Raw genomic sequence first — 26985 nt, 5'->3', positions numbered from 1 at the left:
CATGCAAGAAAACTCCATCCACTCGGCAAGCACACCACCCTCTTTCCTTTTCTTCTTCTTCGGCTCGGTCGTCGAGATTGAATGCCACTGCACGGGCTGGAACTCCCGCACTAGCCTACTCCTCTGCATGATAGCAGTGTTGTAATAATCGAGGTTAAAAAACAATGTAAAAATTTTGGCAACTTTAAATGTATCCCAAATTTCATATTCATGAGATTTCAATCGAATTAATTTTATAAAATTCAACTCGTCAAACGATTAATTTAATATATAATACTATATATAAAATATGAATAGAATGAAAGATATAAAAATATGAAGTTATAAGTTTAATTAATTTAATTAATTCTAATTCTTCCCTACTCTAGTATTTTATTGTTCCCAATAGACTTTCACACAATATTTAGCATTGGTTTCGGCCAAAGGGCTGACGTTCTTTCTAGATTTTTTGACTTTTTTCCTCTCCTCCCCCGTTTCCCCTTACCACAAGCTTCAGAGCTCGGTCATGGCAGTAGGCACGATCCTGCACTACAGCAGAGTCTCGAGCAGAGGAGCTGCGTGACCCCGAATGCCGCAATCTACGATTCAGGTCTCCAAAATGAAATCTAATGGTACGAAACCTTTCACGCTATTTGAGACATTTCTTTCCTTCATCTTATTTTCATTTTGAGATTTGCTATAAATTGTATCATTTTTTTATTTCTAGTTGCCACAGTGGAGACGAGGTTGTGTCAAAATTGACAAAATTAGTTTGTGAGCTTTCATAAAGGTCTTTAGCGAGAAACCAACGAATATAGGAGAGGAATAAGGTGATAAGAAGAAGATAGAGGAAGATTCGATAGTTTCGGAGAATGGTAGGTTGTCCTGAAATCTGTTTGGGGTACGTGTTGGCAAATTAATTATGTTTTGTGTTAAATCACTTTATGAGTCAAGATATTATAAATCTCAAGATATTTATAAATTTCAGGTTGTTTACTTGAGGGACGAGCTCGAGGTAATCGTGTGGAAGCTAGTTGTAGGACGCTCCATAAATTCAAGTAAATTAATCCTATGATAGGAAGAATAATTCGATTAATGAAAATTGTTTGAATATTAAAGCTTGATTTTTGTTCTATAGGTTATTAATATCAACATAAACATTATTGCGACGTCCAACTAGTTACCAATGATTAGGAATCTAACATGATAATTGAGATGAATAATTATATATCTAAATTTTAATAATTTTTTTTTTATTGCAAAATGTATGTTTGACTCGATGTATGCTTTAGTTTAGTTAGATCCTTTATATTGTTAGATAAGAAAGATATGCATGGTAAACATGATAGAAAAAGATGTGCATGATATGAAAGTCATGCATGATATAAGAGATATGCTATGAGATAAGAAATATGAATGACATAAGAGATATATATGATGATTAGTTGCACATTAGAGTTAATATGCATGTTAGTAGATAAATAAAGATATCTTAGAACAATGCATGTTATGAAGAATGATATAATTTATATATGGATGCTTATATGTATATGTTAAGAGGAGGATTTACCCCTAATGGTACATATAAGGGATGACAATGTAACTGCGCACGTAGTTTTTTTTACAACCCCAGACAATTATGATGTTTAGACCACTAACGGCTGTGTCGATGGGAGAATATTGATCATGGACGAGTAAACAAAACTCACCATTTTAGATAATTGTGATATTTAGATCACTAACCACTGTGCCGACGGTAGAATATCAGCCAGGGCGAGTGAAGACCTTTCCATCTATGATAATTGTGATGTTACCGCTCTTATAGTATAATTTCGACCAGTAGTGTGTATGTTTTGTTGACAATGATTCTCAAATAGATAGATGTATATGTAAAAAACATAAAATAAAAATAAAGTTAAAGTAAATGCATATAAGAGACTAGAGTATTTTAAGTGAGTAAAGTTCATTGGTACATGCATTAGTACATTTAAATATTTCTTATAGAAATATGAAAGATTTTCATATTCCAAGATTTCTCATAAAGATGAAAGACTAGTATGCATATTGATTTTTTTTCTTAGATTGTTGTTGTTTAAAAGTCTGATTACTGTTGGGTTATCTTTAGATAACTCATTATATTAATTTAATATTTTCTTAGGTTTTAAATTTTTGAACAAGATGAATAGAATAGAGCAAATGTGTATATGAAACGAGAACAATAACCAAAAAAATATAAATTTCTATTTATTAATTAAATTATTTTCTTTAGTGGTTCTTTCATGAATATTTGAATATTAAACTGCTAGTGATAGAAATAGGATAATATAAAATCGATTTCCATTATCCAACTATCCGATCGCCCGTTCCCGTCTTGGTTAATTTTAAATATTGTCATGATAAAAGTGGTATCAAAGCAATTTTTTAATTAAATAACATGAATCTTAATGAAAGAAATAATAGGATCATTGAATTAAATTATAAATAATAAAAATTCAAAAATTTAATTGTCTAACTAAGTTATATTATTATTATTATTTTAGAATCATGGATGATCATGAAGAAGTGGTAAGATATGTTATTGTAGAATTTAATGTACCCAGAATGTCACAATCATTGTTGGTGCATTTTCTGACAGGATGAATTTTGTGACTTAGTTGATTAAGAATTTTTAATCTCAAGCCAATAACATTGGAAGTGCACCATTGGATTAGTACTTGAAGTTCATTCAGGATATGAGACAACTTTTATTTTCTGGAGCAGGAGCGTCAGTGAAAGCTGAAAGTTAATTATTAAGAGTAAAAAAATATTTTAGATAGGTTGTTTTGTCCATTAGAGAGGGGAAATGCACTGACCACTTTTACTTTTGAAGAGGAAGCCAAAAGATTGTTGCAAGGCAAATGCAGGAGAAGTTTGAAGGCAGGACCAACCATTTAGTGCTGTGGGACGAGCTCGTGAGAATCTTTAGAGATTAATTTGTACCACTGTCTGTCAGAAGACATATGCAAGATAAATTAATTAGGTTGGTGCAAGTAGATCAATCCATTATACAGTATGAAGCAGAGTTACTATGCTATCAAAATATGCATCACAACTCATTCCAAATGCAGAGGAGAAATCCCTAAAATTTCTTTCTGTATTGAAGGATTCAATTAGATAACTACTAGGGTCACTTGGGATTGAAGATTATTCAGTGCTTGTGGAGAAGGCCAGACATATGATAATTGATTTTTAATAGATTAAGGCACATAAATATTTATATAAGAGGAAGAGTTTTGAAGAAGTGGCACTAATAATTCATTCAGGAGAGTGTAATGGGAAAATATAAAGTCCTATGTTGATGGAGTTCTTAGCCAGGTTGACAGCATCACTATAGAGCTCCGTGTTAAGTGTGAGAAACAGCATCGCGGTGAATATTTATTTGGGTTGAAGGTGTATTGTTTATGCAGACAACATGGATATCAGAGGTGAATTTGCTCTAATTCTAGTTAGAGATCTACATCAAATACTAACTCAGGGACTTAGCTCAGAGAAATTTTCAGGAAAGATCTACTTTTTGAAGTGCTCAACAGAGGATAACATAGGCTGATACTGTGGCTCATAAGGAGCAACTAAGACAAAACCTTCGCCCAAGTGTTTATTTTTTAACTCATCAAGAACCAGAAGAACATGTTGCTCTGATGCTGATGCATAAAGTTTGATATATTTTAGTTATCATTTGACAATAAACAGACTTATGTAATTTTATTTATGTTTTATCTTCATATATATAGATTGATATGGAGATTATGAATTTTGAGGATAAAAATTTATACGGGGAAATTGCATTAATCGGTTTTAAGAAATCAAGTAAAAATTTTGACGACTTAAAATATATATGAAAATTTATATCCCTTAGATTTCAATTAAATCAGTTCTATAAAATTTTACACGTCAATACGATCGATTTAATCTATAATAATATATATAAAGTATGAATGAATTGAAAAATATAGAAATGGGAAGTTATAGGTTTATATAATTTAACTAATCCTAATTATTCCTTAATCTCTTGTATTTTAATATTCCCAACAATTTTCCACGCGATATTTAACATTGATTTCGGTCGAAGGGCCAACGTCCTTTCAAGATTTTTCTACTTTCTTCCTCCCCTCTCCCGTTTCCCTTTATCACAAGCTTCAATGCTCGGTGATGACAACAAGCGCGATTCTGCACTGCAAAAGAGTTACATGCAGAGGAGTCACACGACCTCGAGTTCCACAGCCTACGATTCAGGTCTCCAGAACAAAATCTAATGGTATGAAACCCTCTTGCACGCTATTTGAGATATTCATTTCCTTTGGTTTCTGTTTTGAGATTTGCCAAATATCGTGCATTTTTTCATTTATGGTCACCGTACTGGAGATGAGGTTGCATTGAAAGCCACAAATTTGATTTGTGAACTTCCGTAAGGGTCTTTAGCAAGAAATTAATAATCTAAGAGAGGAATAAGGTGATAGGAAGAAGAGGGAAGAAGATTTGACAATTTCAGAGAAGAGCAAGTTGACGTGAAACTTGTTTGAGTTATGTTTTAACAAATCAATTATGTTTTGGGTTAAATTTTTTTATGAGCTAAGATATTATGAAATCCTAAGATAAGGTGATAGTCTAAGAGATTTGATTTGTGAACTTCCGTAAGGGTCTTTAGAAAGAAATTATTAATCTAAGAGAGGAATAAGTTGATAGGAAGAAGATGGAAGAAGATTTGGCAATTTCAGAGAAGAGCAAGTTGACGTGAAACTTGTTTGAGTTATGTTTTAGCAAATGTTTTAGGTTAAATTATTTTATGAGCTAAAATATTATGAAATCCTAAGATATTTACGTATTTCAGGTTGTTTACCTGAGGCGTCAAGCTAGAGGCAAGCGTGTGGAAGTTAGTCTTAAGGTGACTATAAATTCAGGTAAATTAACCTATGCTAAGAAGAATGGTTCAATTAATTAAAATTTCTTGAATCTTAAATGTTTGATTTTTGTTCTATAGGCTATTAATATCAACATAAAGTTTTTCGCGACGTCCAACTAGTTATCAAGAATCTAACGTGACAATTAAGCTGTGTATATATATTTTTAAATTTTAATAATCTTCTTTATTTCAAAATGTATGTTTGACTTTATGTATGTTTTAGTTTAATTAGATCATTCATATTGTTAAATAGGAAAGATATGCATGATAAACACAATAGGAAAAAATGTGCATGTTATGAAAGATATGCATTATATGAGTGATATATATGATGATTAGTTACATAGTAGAGTAAACACTCATGTTAGTAGATGAATGAAGATGTCTTAGAAGAATGCGTATTATGAAGAATGAAATAGTTTATCTATAAATGCTTGTATGTGCATGTTAAGAGATGTAGTTTACCCATTAATGATACAAACAAGGGACACCGGTATAACCGCGCAAGGAGTTTTTTTATCATCCAGAAAATTGTGATGTTTAGATCACTAACCGCAATGTCAACGAGAGAATATGGGTTAGTGGCGAGTAGACAGAGCTCACTAATAGATCATTAATCGTTGTGCCAATGGGAGAGTATCAGTTAGGGGTGAGTGGGGATCTTTCTACCTTACACAATTGTTATGTTTAAATCATTAATCGATGTGCCAATGAGATAATATCAACCAGAAGTGTGTTAGATTTTATTGATGATATCCTCAAAGAGAGAGATGTGTATGTATAAAATATAAAATAAAAAGAAAATTAATGTAAATGTATATAGAAGATTAGAATATTTTCATTAAGTCATTGATACATGTATTAGTATATTCAAAGATTTCTTATAAAAATTAAAAGTCTAGCATATTCCTAGATTTCTTATGGAGATTTAAAAGACCAACATGCATATTGATTTCTTTTCCTTACAATACTGCATTTTAGAAGTATGATTACTCCTGAGTTATCTTTAGATTATTTATTATGTTGCTTTAATATTTTTTTTAGGTTTTAAGTTTTTGAATAAGATGAATAGAAGAACAAATTTATATATGAGATGAGAGCAACAACCGAAAATGTACAAATTTATTTTTGTTAATTAAATTACTTTTTTTAGTGGCTCTTTCATGAATTTTTGAATATTAAACTGTTAGTGATAAAAATAAAATAGTAGATGATTGATTTTTCCTGTCCGATCGTTCGTTCCCGTCTTGATTAATTCTAATCCCTGGGTTAGGTAGCGACAAACGTCGCCCTCGCCCGCGTGGGAACTCGTTGGTCTTCTCTTTGTTTAGCCATGCAACGCACTTGAGGTTAGTTACTTGTCACCGCCCTAGCTGCTCTACCCTCCTCTCATTCGAATGGGTAAATCTTCCTTATGATGTAGAACTTGCCCGTTTTTCCTCATATGCATCATTTTATAGAACATATGTGACCTTTGAGCTCTTCACTGCTTGATTCCTCTCCGTCTTTTGACCGCTCAACTCATTGCTTCTTCTCCCTCTCTATTAGACTCTTTGTTTCCTCTCCCTCTTTTTGGCTCTTCGTTTCCTCTCCGCCGAGTACTTGAAAAGAGACGTTACACTACATTGATAGTCTCATCTTTAGAATTTTATATCCCTAGATTTGACAAATTTAAGATTGATTATCATGTAAGTTTAGACTTTCATTTGATCTACCTTGAGCATGTTAAGAATGAACTACCCTTTATTGATCTCATCAGTGAATATTCCATCTACAATGGATATTTATATAAAGGGAGAAAGTTTTGCATCCCCAGGACTTCACTTAGGATATTCCTGATTATAAAGTTAAATTCTGGAAGGATAGCGAGACATTTTAAAAAAAATGAAGACTATTCACTTCCTTGAATCACGATTCTTTTGGCCTTCTCTCAACAGAGATGTGGAGAGAATTTGTACTCAATATTTTATCTGTAGAATAGCCAAAATCACAATGCAGCCATCTTAACGATATTGTGCCTTACCTATACCCTTTAGTCCTCGGGAAGACCTTTCCATGAACTTTTTATTTGAGACGTATACATCCACTTCATTTAGAAAATTACAATCTAGGCTATGTGAGCCGTTTAAGATTATTAGGAAATCATTCTTAATACTTATGCTATAAATTTGCATAAAGACATGCTAATTCTTTTTAAAGGAATTAGCCATCCTCCGAATGTGGTGTATACCTCTTTTGCAGGACAACAAGATCACTTTTTATAGGGGCCGATCCAACACTTGTTGTACATAGTAAACCACATCATCACATTTGAGGAGGACCAAACAGGTGGTCAGAGATTCTTAGTGAGGTGGAATGATAAACCGACTACAAATGGCACTGGGATCACTAGAGAGGACTTGTGGAAGTTTGAATCAGGCTTAGTAGATGAGTACGTTGATTTCAACTCTCTGGAGAAAAGTTCTTTTGGGTCCAAGAGAAGTGATGTGGCACATCGAGGTGGCCGAACTACTAGATCTAAATATAGGGCCAAATCAAGTTTGAGCGGACTTTGATGATTTTGAAATCCCTAGACCTTTAATTACGTCTTTTTCATTATATTATGTAGTAATTAGTTTCCTTAATGTTGTGCGTTATTTGTATGTGTTTTAGTAAAGTGCATGTATTGATTATATTAAAGTCAAACATTTGCTTATGTGATGTTGACCTTGCTTATGGGACTTCGTGCAAATTGGCTTAGTCAATGCATGAAGTGGAAATTTCGGCCAAGGTGGTTTTGTTGTGGTTCCAAGAAAGGGACGGCTACTCCGTCTCCCTCCCCTTGGGTTGTTACCTTGGTAGTGAAGATGTGTGATGAAAGGGTGCTTAGCATTGTATTTGAACTCTTATTTTCTCTGAAATGAAACATTATTGGTTAATTGTGTCAAGTCTTGGATGAAAAATTCTCTGTTAGCTCGAGGCTTGGTAGCCGACCGCCTAAGGAATTTGGCAATCTCTTTGGAAACCTGCTTTTGTGTTTGTGTTTGTAGTGTTGCTTAAGCTCCAAAAGAAAAAAAAACTCAAAATCTTGTGTTTTATTATTTTGTTTTGTTGTTTTAAGTGAAAATCCTTAAATCCATTTTTCTCTGGAAACCCTGCACTAGTTGTACCATATGTTCAATGTAACCCACCAAGTCATCTCCAAAAATTTTGAATTTGTTATCATTATCCTGGTCTCTTTCTCTACTTCAAAAATATAAAAAAATATCTGCAGCTTTGTGTCAAAATTATTGGAGAAAAAATAGTCCAAAGAAAATCCTAGTTTTCTGTATTGTGTTTCATATTTCAGTTTTTCTAAGTTTCTTGTCCCCAAATCCATATCCGCAATGGTCTAAACTTGAAAAAACTCTCGTCGTCCATGCTAGATTATTTGCATTACAACCTCCACTTTAAATTCTAAATTCCCACGAAAAGATATAGCCAATTTCCTAAATTTGGTTACCACTGGACAGAACTGGTCAATCTCCAGTATATCTGCGTCTCTCCATATCAAATCAGTCCCAAAACTTACCAAACTTTCCAGATCAGTAGTTTATTCCCTATCCTACAATTTTAGTGCTTGTTTGTATGATTTTGAGGTTTGTAGAGAAAGTTCTATATATTTGCAGTGAAACTTCTCGATTCTGGACAAAATCTGGAACAAATCCTAATTCCACTTTTACCATCGAAATTTGATCTCCCGGTCTTTTATGGAGATTAAATCCACCGTGATCATTTCTTCGTGATCTTGAGCCTCCACAAACATCAATCAACTCTCACCGCCCCCATTAGGAACTCCTGACCTAAGTTCAGGTGGTCAGGAGCATCTAATCACTCTCTACCCAATTAGGGGATCTACATGCATAGTACTGAATTCCTTATGTATTACATATCTAACCCTGAAATAGTTCTATTTATTCATATAAAAGGCTAATCTCTGAATCTATTTTAAAAAATACGACTACCAATAATTTATCTATTGCGAGATGCACATTTTCACGCAGGTGTTTTGATGCCAATTTGGTGGTATGTATATAATCCCCCTTATTATTAATTAAAATATTTGATCATCTAGTTTGAAGTATAGATGGAGGTTGATTTAGGGGCTCCTGATCTTTTTTTCCCCTCGCTTTTACAACAACAAGGATTTGTAGAAAACGCAAGTCACTTCTAGTTAGAATTTTATATACTACTGATTTTCTTTCGAAGGATATGTGATCTGTGAGTCCTAGTAGGATCCGTTTCTCTCAAATTGTATGGCCTAGTATTTATGCAATGCATAGAATCTGGGATACAAATCATGCTGGTAATGAAGTCTGTGGCCATTGGTCAATAATAGAATGTCAGTGATGACAATTTAAAGTTCCTAGATAGTGTGGGGATGTTAGGAGGGTTGTAAAATGAGGAATGAAAGTGGCAAAACAGCAGTTGAGAAACAGTGAAAAACTTCTGTTGGATTACAAATGGCATACTGGAATAGCAGTTCGGCAGCTGCCCGGCCGGAGAACTGCGATGTGAACAACGGAAAGATGAGGTATGGATGACAGGAAGGATCCACCACCCATTCTTTTTAAGATACAGACTCACCGTTTGAAGAAAAATAGGTTACAACTCTTCAAATAGTAGAAAATATGGAGAAAAAAATCCAAATACATAAACCAAAAACAAAAGTCTACAAAATGAGGTTCTAAGAAGCATGCTTATACTAACACATAAATTAAACCCTAATTCTAATTAAAATATTAAAATAATAATAAATGGTTTCCCCACGGGCCAAGAGTAAAAGGGGGTGGAAAAATCTCGCTTTCAAGGGATGGGACCCGTCCCGCTTTGATCTCGCGATTGCGGGATTGCAGGATACAACTCCTGCATTAGTCTATTTCATGCTATGTATATTTTATTTGTCCAACGCATCTGAAATGTTTGGGTATGGAGAAATTTTATATATTGGTATGGTATAATTTGGCAGCTACGTTATTCTGGTGCTGTTCTAGGGCTGTACTGACATAATGTATAAATGGAATGACACCAACTTCTATTTAAACCAAAAACTCTTGATCTATACCCTAGATTGTACGCATATTAAATCTTTCTTGCTATGCTTCTATTGTGACATGAACATTCATGCAGGCACCCATTTGACTCTTCAAAGTGGGGCCGCATCTGCCAGTTCCTGACTAATGAACATGCTTTAGATGAGAATAGCATAGTAGAGCCATTTGAAGCTTCGAAGGATGATTTATTAGTGGTAGGGATCTTTCCTTTATATGTACTATTATTATTACAGGTAAGTTTTTGTGATAGGTTATTAATCAAACTTTATTCATTCTCAAAACAGGTGCATCCAGAATCATATTTGGATCGTCTCAAGAGCAGTGTGAATGTTTCCATGATTATAGAGGTAAATCATATCCACTTGGCTTGAATTTTGAAGTCCTAAATGCTGTTGAGGTTTTTTTTTTAAACTTTTTTAATCTCCTATGCTGTAAGTTTCAAGCTCTTCTTGTCAGCAGAACTCTGATCTCGTACTTTTTATGCAAGATCTATGATCCTGTAGACTACAACGTTGTTTTGTGAAAGATATATTCTATCATCCTTAAAGGCGTGCATTTTTTCACTTGTAACATTTGAGTTGAAAATGAGTTTTAACAAGTTAAGGCTATATGGATTAAGCGACAAAACGTATCATCTAATGGTTATGACGAGTAATTACTTTTTTTAACTGTACTACGTTAAGTTTTTTTATTTTTAAGATGCACTTATATTTTTAAGGATTCAAATCATGATAGCGTAGGCTAATTATATGAATGTTTAATATTTTAAATTATTCCATATATTCCAATGAATGGAAGTTTAACAATTGTTTCAATAATTGAAAAAAATTAAATGAACATTAACTGAATAGTAAATATATAAGTTAATCACGGGAGAAACAGTTTAAATTTTCTAAATAAGGAATATCCATCACTTTGTTAGGCTTTGGAGGTAGGGGAACTTTCATTGAACCAGGTTAATCTTGGTACTATTCTTTTATTGTTGGGTTTCAATGGTATTACTTTATGCGTTCATTGTATTTATTCTTGTGGATCTTAAATGGTTCCTTCCTAAATTTTTATGGATAATTACTTCAGGTTGATTTTTGAGGTTGTAGATTGGATGGCTGCTAAAACACTTTCCTGTAGGGGTGTACATTTTGTCAGTTTTGATGATTTGATTTACAAGTTAGCTTAATCAATTGATTTTAGTTTTAAACTTAGAAATCGAACTGGTAAATTTTAGTTTGGTTAGTTTCTTTTGGTTGTAGATGAACCATAATATAATTAATTTTTAATAATGAACCTAATTATTTTTAGCTTACATAGCACATACATGACGAATACCATAGTCTTTGCTAAAATTTATAGTTCTGGCATGGGAAATAGAGCACACCCATAGTGATCATTTTGTCATATGTTCATTTTTAGTTTCATAGGTTTCATTGATTTAATATGTAAAGAAACTAATATAATTTAGTTTTGGTTTGATTTGTTTTACAGAAGTAAAAAATTTTGAACCAAAAACAAAATAGCCAAGGATGTTAAATTACAACAGTTAATTGAACTAATACTTCAATAACCAAACTAAACCAGCCAAACTAAATACACACCCTTTCTACCTAGAGTTTTTTATTTCCATCAAGTACCATATATTATTGGTTAAGATGGACACTTAAGGTCCTACAACCTAAACCCAAACAAGTGATTAAGTTGAAGAGGAGGAGGGACTTCTTAAAACATCATGAATATCTAAGGTTTTGATGACCTTGAACCGATTTAAAGAGGACCAAACTAGGAAAGGGAAAATGTGAAATCAAACTTTTCTACAAGCTAAATTCAAAATCCAGTAAAACATGGCAATCATAACCAAAAGGGGAAAGTGCAAACTCCAAAGTAAATCTGAATTGATTTGCATTCAATGGATTGCAACACTTTCAGAAATATAAGGGAGTTTTGGCAAGGGTTTATGACACCGAACAAGTATGCTATCGAAAAAACCAAATATTTTTTGGTAATAGTTGGATTTATTAATTTGTTAAGATTTTGAAGTATCTTTCAAGTGAATACTTGAAGTCATCATCATGATGTAAAATTAAAAGAATGCTGCATATTGTTCTAATCATTCATTTTTAAAAAAATAATCATCATCAATTTATAAAGATTTTTATTGCTTAAAAATTATTATGCTATTATTATTATTTTGGACAAGGTTGATTATTGTCATAATTATTAATTAAATTTAAAAAGCAATTGATACGAATTAAGATGATTTTTCATAGAAATTAGGGCAAACAAATATTTTATATTTTAAGAACCCAAACAACACAACTCAAATATATAAACGATAAGCACCTACGATTCGACGGTAGACGATTTCTCTCAAACCCTAATTTTAGCACCTATAATTCGAGTGATAGACGATCTCTCCCAAAACTTTAATCCTAAGGGTCTGTTTGGTGCAGCTGTGGATTATTTATAATCTGCTGATAAGCAGATTATTCTGATAATCTGATAGAATAATCTGGCTTGCTGTTTGAGGCAGCTTGTTCAGAGTAGCTTATTGGTGGTTAAATGACATTCCTGCCCCTGTCAGATGGAACTGTTTGAGGCAGCTTATTCAGAATAGCTTATTGGTAGAAAAGAAACATATAGTGCAGACACATACGATAATGACAGAGATGTTCTAAAAGATATCTTACAGTTCTCACATCCTAACGAGTACTAGGAGAACTAAAAAAGTACAAATACAAGTACAACAACAAGTAGAAATATTGAAATATTTAACATAAGACTCTGGCTACGTCGATCCTCAACTGCACGGTCAGCCTGAGAAAACATCGGATTCACATGACTGCTGGCACGACTACTGACAGTGTAAAACCGTTTTCAGTAGGGTTGAAAGCCACAAACAGCAGAAGGCAAAAGAAAGATTTATCCATATGAAATGCATTGAAAACAGTTTCGAGCCATATATTCATCTCCAACCTGAAATTTACGAATGAACAAATTAATGAACAGATAAATGCCACAAACTGTAAGCACATTGCGAGCTATATATGCATCCTATTATCATAGCTTTACAAAACTGTTGTGATCAAACTTCACATAACATCTCCTAAATAAATTGTCTACTAGGAATGAAGCACATGATACACAACTTTTGGAATGAAGCACACGGACAGGAAATGATCAAAGCCTCTAATAGCTTTGTTTTGAAATGCAAATAATAACGACATTTCCCCAACTGTAAAGATCAAAGCCACGATTTGATGGAACTAACAACCAAGAATTCCAGAAAATTAGCCACATCAAACGAGCTAATTGCAATGAAACAGGGAGAACCAAGCTTCAGAACAACAGGGAGAACCAAACCACATCAAACTAGCTAATTTCCTATTTCCAATTTTCGGATCTGTAAAGCTCAATTACCTATTTCTAATTTTCAGAACAACTCAAATCGAAATGTATTGCAAGACATATAGAACCAAAACTTGGCATATAGAACAACAGGGAGAACCAATTTCAGAACAACAGGGAGAACCAATTTTCAGAACAACTGTAAACCAAAATCCCAAAGGAGTGCGGCATATAGAAGATCTATTTCCAGAGCACTGTAATATGTGATCCATTTCCAGAGCAAGATCTAAAAATCCCTAAATGTAAGAGCTAACAATCCCAAAAAAACAAAACATGAGGGCATAAAAACTAGAGAAGATCGATGGAGAACATTTCTAGAGCATATAGAAGAACAAAAGCTTTGTAGCTGCCTTGTAGGCCTAAAAAGAAACCACAGGAATACCAAATGCAACATTCGAGACGCATAAACGAACCAGAGAAGATCAAAGGGGATGTGGGGAAGAAGTACAAACAAACAGAAGCTTACGCACGAGAAGATCGGTAAAGGAGATCGCGGGGAAGAGCGCGAGAGATCCACAGGGGCACAAGAGGGAAATAAGCCCTAGCCAACACCGAACGGAACCCCCCGAACGGAACCCCTCCTAACCCCTCCTCCGCGTTCGATGGAACGAATAATATCGCATCCGCGATTACGGGCAATTTGAAAACACATCCCTAAACGCCGAAACAAACGCAAAACGCCGCCGCAGCAAAATAAGCTGCCCCAAACGGGCCTTAAGTCTCAAGACAACAATCTCATGCATAACTCTAAACCTAAACATATTAGCTCTATCTATTCCCCACAATAATAACTGATTAAAGAATAAATTGCTCTTGGGCTCGTAAGGGGCAAAATTGCTCGTAAGCGCCGGTTGAACATTTTTCTCATGGTGGAAGATAGGAAATTATGATGGATTTCGTATGGCTTCCCACGTGGCGTCATCATCTGACAATCCTTTCAATTTAAGAGCCTCATGTGTTCGAAATGCAGTCTTGTATTCTTAGTCCGTATCTGAATCTTAAAGTCAATCTGGGAGAATACTGTTGCTCTAAACAACTCATCCAGTAGCTGATCGATCACCAGAATCTCTACTAACTCGAATCATGCATCTCTTCGATGCTATGCAACTAGATAAAAAATCTCAACCCTATATCTTTTATTAACCTCACCATAATCTAAAGCGTCACCAAATTCTTGCACAAATTAGAGTCATCATGAAGCACCATTATTTTGTCTCCTCATGAACTCTCCATTGTCAAAACCAAACCCTTATAAACTCTCTTTCTATTCTTGATTTGTCCCATTTCCATTATTACTTCTGAATTGACTTTCTCCTAGAAGGCTGTCTTAGCAAATAACACTGGAGTTGTTTGATGTAGCCCTCCGCTGGAGTCCCACCCACCATGATTCTTTATTCCAGGCCGCAATCCTTCGAGTTGATCTTCTCCATCCTTGAATCTCATATCATCTTGTTTTGCCTGCTGCCACTTGTCTAAACCTCCAGATATCATGCAATTCTCTCAACATGCTGCCGCTCGAATCCGCTCCATATTCTTTCGCTCAATCCCGCTTGCTTCCATTTGCCCCAACAGTCTGAATGTCATGCTATTCCTCTAAGTGCTACCTCTCGAGTTTGCTCGCAGTTTCTTTGCTCAATCCCGCGACTCCAGATTCATCTAAAGCTACTAAGATATTCTGATCCTGCATAAATCCTTTAGATTAGTGTTACTCGCCTCCCCTCTTGACGCCATCAGTCGATCACGCGGCGACCTGCGGCAGGTATGCGTTAAACTCCACGCTCTTCTTCATTATTTCTTTCAAGGTCGTGAATCTCTTCTCCATTGATGAGAAATGCTACCCTTATTCCGATCTAATTTGACTCATATCTTCCTCTAATTTCTTCTTCAATGCATCTACTTCTTTGGCAGCCATGACTCTTCGTATGTTTCAAAACTCCTTCCCTGCTGCCTCAAATCATGGCCACATCACAATGTCGGTGGCTTCCTAATTGTCTCAAATCACAACTTGATCGTCACGATCTCGTGATGGCCCATATAGTGCGCTGCCATGCTTCCCAGCTGGCTATAGTCACACTGTGATGCTTCCCAACTTGCTCTTGTTGCATCGTCACGCCCTGTACTGCGCCACGATCCTGTTGTCACTTCCCAACCAGTTCTTATCGCAACTGTAATGAATGGACGCAGCGCCTATATGTTGTGATCCCATCGATGTTTGCATTCATATCGATTGGATCGAGCTTTCTACATGGAAATGGTTGTGCAGTAATCACATCATTTTGCTCCAGGTTTTTATGCTGCTTTTCCCTTCCCATCGACACGTTTGAGTGAGCTGAATACACAAAGCTGCAACGCCTCCTTTCAGCTTGCACGTCACATATTTGATTTGCATTTCAGGATGGATATCCGTGTATTCGAAGAATGAATCAACATAATGTTCCCAGTCCAAATAACCCTCACTATGGAACTGTGACCGTCAAACAAGGGAATGCTGACCTGGAGCTTAAATTCCATTTGAGCTCTGTCCGAATGATTTCGCCTTCATAGGAGCCTCAGATAGTGACAAGTCTTCTTCCAATTCTGAATCAGAAGTAAGATTTCGTCACCTGGGTAGACATTCCTCTTCAGAATCAGGATGCTCGGAACACTCCAGATAAGTAGGTCGTTTGTGCTTTTGAAAATCCCTATTATCTGCAAATACAGCTTCTCCACTGGGGTAGTGGCTAGGATTACCCATGTGGTTGCCATCATGGGTTTGCCATTGTTCCTCGAAACTCGAAACTCTCGCATCATTTCTATCACGAATTGTTGAAATTGCTCGGTTAATATTTTCAGTTTGTGCTCCAAGGTGCTCTGAGCTTCTGGCAGTATTTCCCAACCATGACTGTCACCGCTGGTCGGGTTCCTGTTGCTTCCCTCAGCCATTTGTCTGTACCAAAATATTGTGCAACACCTGTGAGGAGGCAACAGAAAAGAAACACACAGAAAACATAAGTTGGTTGTAACCAAATCTATAGCAATAGTGGAAGAATATCCTTTACAGCTACAAAAGAGGGCTATATATATCCCTTGGTATAAGATAACTCAATATAATAAAAATATTAAGTTTCTTATAATAACTTAAGTATTAATAATAAGAAAAAGCGATATCTATAATAGAAAAAAAGACAATTTAGAAAGCGACTTCCTGTATCTGAAAGTTTATTGCATATATGTGCAGAAAAGTGATATACCCGATTTAAATGGTTTTACTGAATGTGTTATCTTCTGAATATCACAAATGTGATAATAGAAATCCTGAAAAACATGTCTGCAACCATTTTCTGAGCCGTGATTGGAGAGACATAGGTGATGGGATTGGTTTGAAACTAGACCAATTCAACAATGGGATAAAAAAATGGAATAGTAATTTTTTTAGGAAAAATTAAAGCCCTTTCAAAACGCATTAAAAAAATGGAAAAAGATTAATAATGTTTGCATTTTGCTTTTTTTGCTTGATATTTATTTTTATGTATATTATAAACTTTAGAGTGATTGCGGCTTGAGAATGTTGTGCTATCGCTAGTCAAAGAGTATCTTCTGTACCATATGCCAAAACATATTTTGTCTTTACATTATTTCTCCTGCATTTCTTACAAATTACTCTGAACTTGTTTACTCCACCATAATGCATTGTGGTCATGCATTCTACGTGCATGAGCATGTGGCATTTGGTTTGCTATTTGTGTCTTTAACTAAATCAATTGCAATCATACTCTGAAACCTTCTTTTAGTTGAATGTTAGAGTGAATAATTTGAGCAGTAGTATTCAATTCATATTTCTTATTTGAAAATAATTTCAAATTTGATCCTTTTTGAATTAGGTTCCCCCTGTTGCAATGCTTCCCAATTGCCTTGTTCAGCAAAAGGTGCTACATCCATTTCGCTTGCAGGTCAGAGTTCTTGGATAAGCACTTTGATTTTACTGATTCACGTTATTGAAGTTGATAAAAAAAGTTAGGTGGGAGGTTCAATCCTGGCAGCAAAACTTGCTAAGGAACGGGGTTGGGCCATCAATGTGGGTGGTGGTTTTCACCATTGTTCAGCTGAGAAAGGCGGTGGCTTTTGTGTTTATGCTGATATTACTCTTTGTGTTCAATATGCCTTTGTTCGCTTAAATATTTCTAGGTTAGTAACTTCTAAAAATATTCTGTGTTTCAGGCGCAATTTATCATTTTTAATCCGAGTGGTTGGTCTGCAGGGTTATGATTATTGATCTTGATGCTCACCAAGGGAATGGCCATGAAACAGATTTCAGTAACGACCGTATGTTTTCATCTTCTGAAACATGCTTGCTGTTAAAACTGAATTACACTGATTTGCTTCTGTTCACAGGAAGGGTTTACATAATGGACATGTACAATTCTCAAATATATCCTTTAGTAAGTTTTTTGGCTTCACTGAAGATTTAAGAACGTGGCCTGTTTGATGAACATGGCATATCCTCCTTTGACATATATTACTATATACCAAATAGTAAATTAATGGAATTCCGAGTTTCCTAGTTTAGTGTTATCCACTTTTGTTATGTCATATTTATTTTCTACTTGAGTTAGTTTATCTTTGATAAGAGTTTGTCCTCGTCGTTCCTTATCATATAAGGAGAAGAGTTGTAATTTGAGCATTAAGAAGTAAGAGAATATTATTTCTCCAACTTTCTTCATGATATCAGAGCCCGATTCGAGAGTTGTTTCTTGATCAAACCCTAGCTCTCTCAGTTCGAACAACTTTGTCGGCACTAAAAAGTTAAGTTGGAGGAGTTGCCCGTAAGAAGCTGTCGGTCACCAGAATCGAAATTCTATCGCCCGCTTCGGAAGGACGTTTAATTTACATATATATGTATAATTTTAAAAAAATATAAAATCAAACTGACCTCATATTTTTCACTAGAAAACTCTTTGAAGTTCCTCTGAATCTCTTCCTTTCTTTACAGCACATAGAATTCTTCTTCGAAGCAGCAAGGAGGAAGAAATCTCTCACTTTCCCTCCACTCTTACAATCTCTCGAAAAATTCCTCACAATTTTTACACACTATTGGAACCTTTCTAACCTCCAGGAACTCTCTCCCCCTTCCAGCCCTTCTTAATTTTTGGTCAAAATCTTCTTTTAAAGTTGTGGATGAGCTTTCCAAAGAGTTGCCTAAGCATATTTGGCCCTTAACAAAGGCCTGATTGGGCATAACTGCCGAGCTCGCCGTCGGTCGCCGTCGGCGGCCTCGAGGACGTCGTCTGCGGACCTTCTTAATGAATTAATTCTGGAGTCGGGAAAATCTCGCCGTCGGCGCTATAGTTCAATTATGCACATTTTGGTCTTTTTCGCTCCAAATTCGCTACTTTTTGCATCTTTTTGCTCCAATGACCGTAATTCATCATTTCTGCAACAAAACATCAAAAATACCTTTCTTTAAAGTGCAATATCATCAAAAACAGTATAAAATAAGTATGAAAATCTCAACATATTTTCCTTTGGTCACCAACTGCGACCCTGTAGTGTGGCGCTGAACCGTGGGCGGCCAAGCCACGAACCTTCGTTAAGTGGGAGCTGCGAACCATCGCGAGGACAAGCAGAAGATCCCGAAGGCGGGAGCACCGTGGGAAATCATGAAGGCAGGGATCACGAACCGAATCACGATTGAGCAAACTGCCGCCCTTCCTTTGACGACCTTCTTCATATACTTAAAAGATAGGTTGTATATCTAAAATTTTTGAAATCTTTTTATTTGAGGTTGCCCTGTGTTCGGTATTCGCTCTGCAAACTTATGGCCATTTTGGACATGCCATGCTAGTTCTGATGATTCTCCTTTCAGTGCCTGCGAAAAGATAGTTCGAGGCACCACAATCTCATTATCTGCACGAACTTCCATTATCTCACATTCATTGTTTTGTAGAACAACATTGACAAATCTTGTTGGAATTTTTCTCGTGGGCTCCTCTTGAATCACCTGGTTCTCTTTCTTGACGGCTTGAAGTCGAGGATCATCTCTGACTTCTTTATCTTGTCCTCCATCATTGTTTATTTCTTCAACTACTCCTTGATCGGTGAAATAAATAACTCTTCTAGTTGTGCAATCTGATTCAATATGCTCAAATTTATAGCACTTGAAACACTTTCTTAGTGATACATATTTAGAAATTCAGGTTTGCTCTCCTGTTTTCTACTTTGAATCAGTTTCTTCTCAGGCTGGGTTAGTTTGGATGTTCCCTTTTGTGTACTCGGGTTGTAAAATCCTTGGTTGAACTCTGTTTGTAAGATAAGTGGTTGCCCGGTGATATAGTCTCTCCACTTTTGAAGTGGAGGTCTGAACATCCGGTCTGTAATGAGCTGGTAGTTTCTGGCATTGTACCTCATTTCATCGTGGACTAGGTAGTGATCTTGTCTTTTCCCTCACGTTGACTTAGGTGCTTTAAATTTTTGAACAAAAATAATACACTTTTCTTTAGCTTGCTAGCTGCTAGTTTCTTCATTCAGTCACTTCCTGGTAGTCAAAGAAAATTTTCATGGTTTGAAGCCACTCAATGAACTCGCCCAGATCTAGACGACCGTTCAAATATGATAAATCCACCATTACTTCAAAATCCTGCCTTCTCAAATATTTCAGGTCAAATCTTTAGGGTGGAGGTTCTTCATCCGTAAAATCTGCATAGTGGAAGAGATTCACTCAATTCTTTGATCTAGCATGTAATCGTTGTGGCTACGGGTGACTTTGTCTAGATTTTCTTCTCTCAAAAGCTGCAAGCCTCTGTTGTAGTTGGATGATTTCCGACCGCACATCTTCATGGAAGGTTCCTGGACATCCTTTTGTCGATTTCTCATAAAGGACATCGTGACATATCCTTCTGTTCAGGTCTTTGACAATTATCTCTTCCATGGCGTGTTTAGGGTTTGGGAGTGGGTAGGTGGAAGGAGGTGTGTAGGGGTGATGTAGGGTGGGAAAGAAAATTTTTGGGTGGAGGAGGTAGGGTTGGGTAGTGGTGTATGGTAGGAATCTTTGGATAAGACTAGGATTAGGCTAGCTCTAATACCAAAATGATACTAGAGTTAACCCAAACAATAATTGAAAAATAAAATATTATTATCGAAAGTAAAATACGATTATAACCACAGACACTTGAAAAGAAAATACAACAACTAACACAAGCAAATACAACTAAGTGTATCCAAAGAAGGTGGTCGGTTTGGTGAGCGGATGAGATGGAGATGGTGACGTAGTGGTTGACGGTTGTAGGAAGTGGAAGGGAAAGTTGCGGTGGGCTGCGGTTGGGAAAGGTGGAGGTTGGCCAGCTAAAAGACAACAAGCAGGGGTTTGTTGGAGGGCTGGAACAACAACAAACCACCGAGAACAAATGTTTGGGGTGGTGGTAGCAAGCGGTAATGACAACGACAACAGCGAGGAATGTGTGGCACTGAAAAGGGAGGGTTGTCTCGTGGCTGCGGCAGTGAGGGGATATAGCTAGACAACGAAGACAGGCGACTGGAATGAGTGGCAACAAGGTGGGAGGTGGCTGGAAGGGATGGAAGCGGTGGAGGAGTTGGTGGTTGGCGACTGGAGTTGCAAGAAGACAACAAGCGTGCTGTCCGGTGATTTTGACAATGAGGAAACACATCAACAATAGCGAGGGGATGGTTGCGGAGGATGGGAATTCGAGGATAAATACTCTCTTGAGAAAAAGCTACATCTGGAGCAATACTCAACTCTTGGAAGAAGATCACCACCTTAGATAAGCTACATTAGGAGCATCACTCGCCTTTTGATTCAATCCTAGAAGGGAGAAATTGGGATGCTGATGGTTGTACTGAGAAGGAACACAACAATACTGAAAGCCTCAACACAGGATTCACATATATAACCCCACATAACTAGGATTGGATCCTTCTATGGAAAAGAGGCGCCAATCCCTCATGGAAGAGCTGATCGACTTACCTAGGTCTGGACCAAACAGGTCCAGACGAAAGGATTGTGGGCCCGCATTACCTTTATGCTACTCCCGTGGCTCCTTTTATGCGCCCGCACCACATTTATTGAAGATAATGCACTGAAACATAGTCAAATGGTATGGACATGTATATTGAAGGATAGAACATGCACAAATATGATGAAGGGTTGAATTTTTTATTGAAAGCTAAGTAAGAAGGGTCAACCAAATATGATATAGATAGAAGTGCAAAATGATTCGTAGAAAATGTTTTAACATACATTGCAATTGAGTGGATAATGGGAATTCATGAAGCCAACCTCAAATAATTGGGATAATGTTAATGATGATGATTGACTATATAGTCTTAAGTGTTAATGTAATATAAAATCGGTGTATACAACATACCTGCAAATATACTTATTCGTCCTTTCAAGCAAGTATTTGTAAAAATCACAGGGTATTTATTTATTTATTTTTCTGTAGGATATTACTGAATCTTGAGGTGAGCCAGGCCTAAAAATTCGAAAGTTGCTTTATTTGAGTTGGTGCATATTGCTCTTTGGCAATTTCTCAGCTTCATTTCCTGGTTTCATCAATTTGACCTCATTGTTTGCCCCTATATTTCTTTGCTGGAATTTCTGGCTATACTTTCAACAATACTTGACTACCCTTTTATTCATGTTTTATACATACTTTAATGGCTTCTGCCTCTCCATACAAAAATTCTGTATTTATCTTCTAAATTTAAATTCTGAAATAGCTAACTCTCTTATCATTTTCAGGATTACGAGGCAAGAAGGTACATTGACCAGAAAATTGAGTTAGTGGTAAGTTTAGTTTTGGGCAAAAAGTAAACTGTTCTTTCACTTTTACCCTTCAACAGTTCGGTTATTTTTCTAAAAGCATATAATTGATCCTTGCTTAAGAAAATTGGAATTTGGTCTTTCATCCTAATGATGTTGTTATTGTATGAACAAAAGTTCAAATTGCATCCAGGTTTGTGATTGATAAATGTACAGGTTGTATGGATCTGTTAGCTACCATCAACATTTCTCTCTCTCTCTCTCTCTCTCTCTCCCTCTCTCATAATCACTCTTTCTTTCTCCCATCCTCCCTTCCTCCCTCCCTTCCTCAAGGGAATTGTTACTGCAGACATGAACAGCCATGAAGGGAATTCCCACTGCAGACATGAACAGCCATGGAGACATCGAGGTCTTTTGTGTCTACCTATGATGGAGCACAGTGACTAGTTTTGTCTTGACGGGCTCCTTCTAGCTGCTCCTCTTCCAGCTACCTTTGTATGCGTGAATTTGATGGAGTTTTTTAACGGAGATGTTCTACTAGTTGCTAATTATGATCTTTATACAGTTGACTGAAGCCCCCTAAATTTTTTGCTTGGTTGATGCCTGTTCAAGAGTTTTGGGCAGAATGCTGATGACATTATAAAAATGTGCAAAGATTTGCAAGTAAAAATCTGTAAACGTCAATGACTTTTTTGAAATAGAAACCGTGGAAGTCTCACACCTCATTGCATGCTCTTGTTTCTCCTCTGTCTAAACTCTAAAACCTTCCCAGCCATGGACGAGTTTCTTTCCTGCCGCTTCCCCTTTATTCCCTTGCCTCTCTCTCTCTCTCTCTCTCTCAGTATAACTTGTTAAAAAAATCAATTGTAGTTATTTTTTTTATTTTTATTTTTATAATTTAGCGATCATGTATTCTTTCTTATCTGAAGATTTGCAGATTCAGGTAAAGCTTTGCTTTTTATTTGGCAAAATGCAACGAGTAAGATTGTTTTAGAGGAAAAAAAGTCTAAATTGTTGAAAAGGCTAAATTGTAATGATTTTGATTCTGTTTTTCCTAAATCTAGTTTTTTGCAGAATTTGCGAAGGAATTTTCAGTTGCATTAGCGATCTAAGTGAAGGTTGTACGTTTTGTTGAAACTTATTATTTTTTTTTGTTTCTTTTTTCATGGATAAAGAGCGGTACTAGAACAAAGGAATATCTAGAAGATTTGGACAGAGCACTCGAGGTAAAATCTACTTTGCTTGCTTTTTTATGCCATGTTCAACATTTGGTTGTTCTTTATTTTGTTATGTGTTTTGGGAGCACTGAATATCAATTTCTTTTGATGACATCAACTTTGTGTGTGATTTTTGTAAGGAAGATTTACATGCATACCACACAATTCTTATGTATTTACATGTCTAATACCTAAAATTCAATTTTTACATACACACCACCTTATCTGGCAAGAAAAGGTGTATGTCACTTTTTAAAAGTTAAAATGTTATTTTGCTGTGATATGAAATATTTTGGGCGGTATAAATATAAAAAACATTGTTTAGGTGTTAGCTGTATTAATACATAAGAATTGGGCGGTATGTATGTAAATGCCCTTTTTTTAAATGTAATCATATGCTTTAGCAGATATTTATCTGCATGATAGATATAGTAATTGCTTCAGAGAGACTTGAAAGTGTTTTGTACCATGAGGACAACGTGGATTTCAACCTATTCTTGATTGCATGATTGTATCATTTCAGCAAGTTTATTTTCTATTGCCTTGTTGTGTATGTTACTGTGCAAAATTTATCGGCTAATAGAACTTGAAAGCACATTGAATCACTAGTAAAGAGGCCGGAATTGACTGTCATAATCTTAGACTGAAATAATCCAACTATATTATTCAAAATAATATTCTTTCATTTCTATCAAGCACATACCTGCAAAAATCGTGTTAGAGTTGTAAATCTCTGGATTTTTTGTAGAAACTCATGCAACCAACTATCTACTGAAAATAAGATCTTTGAATTGCCTCTGGCTATTGGACATTATCATTGATACTTGAATTAACCGAAATAACAATAAGAAAACAAATGTTATAACTGAAAATTATTAGGTGATTACAACCAAACACACTTGAAAGGGAAAATAATAACAAACACCGACTAATGCAACTATAGTGTATCCCAAATGTGGTGGTCGGTGAGATGGATGGAAAGTTGGGGGCAGGGTTGCTGTCGGATGGCAGCCGACTGGAGAGTGATTGCTGCAGGGAGTGGCAGGGTGGTGTTTGGCTGACCTGCAGAAGTGAAGGTAAGGTGGTGCTGCAGGAAGAATGAAGCGCGGCAAGGCAACAGGTGCCGGTTAAGTGGGGCGGTGATGGAGTGTGGGAACAACAGTCAATGAGAAGAGAGCTTCTAGTGGCTGGACAGTGGCAAGACGACAAGGAGATGGTGGCTGGAAGGGTAGAGGAGGTAGGGTGACTAGGGAAGGAGGTGCGGCCTGCAGGGAAATAGTCACATGGCTGTTTCTGGGTGATCTGCAGCAAATACGGTGATGGTGGTAGCGGAGGGGAGGTTGCGGAGGATTGGAAAGTTAAGGAAAATCGCTACCTTGGAATAAGATACAGTCAGAGCACCACTCACCCTTGGATACAACCTTAGAAGAGAAAATTTGTAGACGCCGAAGACTTTCCTGACAGAAAGCCAATGAAAAATTGACCTAAAATAAGAAGAAACATCATATACAATACTAGGGTAACTAAGGGGCCGCCCCGATAAGGTGGGCGACAACCCCAATCGAATAAGAGGGTCGGTTGGCCCTTGAATCATCCAGTCCGAGCGTGGTCTTCTCGGAAACAGACACCTGCGTCAGTCTCCAGGGTTGGGGGAGATTTGACTTTATCCGCCGAAGCTTCTATCTTTTCATAGTATGATGTCAGTTTGACAACGTTGAAGGTGGCAAAAAAGTTGTAATTCCCTATCAGATCAATATTGTAGGCATTTTCATTTAACTTCGTGAGGATTCTAAAAGGTCCATTTGCTCTAGGCTTGATTTTCCAAAAAGATCCCATGGGAAATCTTTTTTTGTTCAATCTGATTCACGTTAGATCTTCCTCCTGAAAGTTTACTTTCTTTCTCGATTTATTAGCTTGCACATAGTACTTGCAGTTTTGTTTGGTGATATCTTTTCCAGCCTCTTTTTGTAGCCTCTTAATATTTTGTACGTGCGCCTTAGTGTTTACACTAACCTCAAAAGTAGGAAGAAGCGGTAGTACCAACTCAGTGGAGTGAGTGGGTTGTGTTCATTCACGATCTTAAAGGGGGTGCATCAAATAATCTAACTCACAAACCTATTGTAGCCAAATTCGGTTTGGGCAAGAATCAGATCCCATTATTTGATTCTCTTCCCTATGAAGCATCTTAGGAGATTTCCCAGACTTTTATTCACTACCTTTGTCTGACCGTCTATCTGAGGTTACACTGCTGAGCTGAATTGATGCTTAGTGCCTTGTTTTCCCTATAAGGTTCTCCAGAAGTGTCACAAAAACTTGACATCCCGATCAAAGGTAATAGTCTTGGGTATCCTGTGCAGCTTCATGATCTCCCTGAAGCACATGTCAACTACAGGTGACACATCTAGAGCCCGGTGGCAAGGCACCAAATGATCCATCTTTGAGAACCAGTCAACCATGACCATTGTTGAATCCTCGCGCCTCTATCTTCGGAAGACCCACCACGAAATTGATGCTTACATCTATCCAAGGAGTCTCTGGTACTGATAATCCTGTATTTTATGCTCTATTTTTGGCAAGGTATTGGTAGCGGAAACTCATCTTTCTGACATGTTTTTTTAGATCTCTGAAATCAACACAAACGTGTATCTATCCATTTTTCTTCTTAACTGAAACAATGTTAGCTAACTGACTAAAGGAAAATATGTTGAGATTTTCATACCTATTTTACACTGTTTTTGATGATATTGCACTTTAAGGAAAGGTATTTTTGAACTTTTGTTGCAGGTATGATGAATTATGGTCATTGGAGCAGAAAGATGCAAAAAAGAGTGAATTTGGAGCGAAAATGACCAAAATATGAAGATTTGAACTAGGGAGCCTACGGCGAGCCCAACAGCGCCGACGGCGAGATTTTTCTGAGAGTCCTGACAAATATTTTAGAAGGCCCGCCGACGGCGCCCTCGAGGCCGCCGACGACGAGATCGACGGTTATCTCAACAGGTGCATTGAATGTGGATGATTTTTGAAGGGATCATTAGGCAACTCTTGAAAAAACTCTTCTACAATTTTAAAAGAAGATTTTAGCCGAAAATAGAGGGGAGTTCGAAGGAGTTTGGAGGGAAAACACTGTCCAGGAGGTTCCAGTAGTGTGTAGAGAGTCTAATTTAGGGTTAGATTGTGAGGAATTATTTGAGAGATTGTAAGAGTGGAGGGAAAGTGAAAGATTTCTTCTTCCTAGCCGCTTCAAAGAAGAATTGTGTGCTGTAAAGAAAGGAAGAGATTCAGAGGAACTTTGAGGAGTTTGTTTGGGGAGGAATTAGAGAGAAGTATTATTTACTTGTTGTAGTTTGTATGACTTTGCTTTTATATATAAATTTCGAGTTTTGTCGTATCTTCCCCATGAGTTCTGAGTAGTTTTCTCTATCTTTCTCTTTGTCTTTAGATTTTGTGAAATGGTGATTTGAATTGGTTGAGCCATGAAAATGTTAAAGAAGTTGTGATGATCTTTTCACTTCGATCTTAATTTACTTTCAATCTGGCCAATTGATTTATTAAAATATGTTGAGTTTTACAACTAAAGTGAAGATTACATCCAAGATTCAGGGAGGTCAAAGCCCTTGGAAG

At 36.4% G+C, this 26985-nt stretch overlaps 1 protein-coding gene across 2 annotated transcripts in view; it reads left to right on the top strand.

Annotated features, from left to right (window-relative positions):
• The window catches only part of LOC110026823 (histone deacetylase 2), an 82163-nt gene that overhangs the window by 18499 nt on the left and 36679 nt on the right, over nucleotides 1-26985 (top strand). For both annotated transcript variants that reach the window (XM_020727972.1, XM_020727973.1), the window contains exons 3-10: nucleotides 10067-10184; nucleotides 10275-10337; nucleotides 17250-17318; nucleotides 17387-17553; nucleotides 17627-17691; nucleotides 17761-17807; nucleotides 22124-22168; nucleotides 23320-23370. In XM_020727972.1, coding sequence (XP_020583631.1) covers nucleotides 10067-10184; nucleotides 10275-10337; nucleotides 17250-17318; nucleotides 17387-17553; nucleotides 17627-17691; nucleotides 17761-17807; nucleotides 22124-22168; nucleotides 23320-23370 — 625 coding nt within the window. The remainder of the gene's footprint in view (nucleotides 1-10066; nucleotides 10185-10274; nucleotides 10338-17249; nucleotides 17319-17386; nucleotides 17554-17626; nucleotides 17692-17760; nucleotides 17808-22123; nucleotides 22169-23319; nucleotides 23371-26985) is intronic.

The sequence above is a fragment of the Phalaenopsis equestris genome, unplaced genomic scaffold, assembly GCF_001263595.1.
Source record: "Phalaenopsis equestris unplaced genomic scaffold, ASM126359v1 Scaffold000402, whole genome shotgun sequence".
Lineage (NCBI taxonomy): Eukaryota > Viridiplantae > Streptophyta > Magnoliopsida > Asparagales > Orchidaceae > Phalaenopsis > Phalaenopsis equestris.
This window is presented reverse-complemented; position numbering and strand designations above follow the sequence as displayed.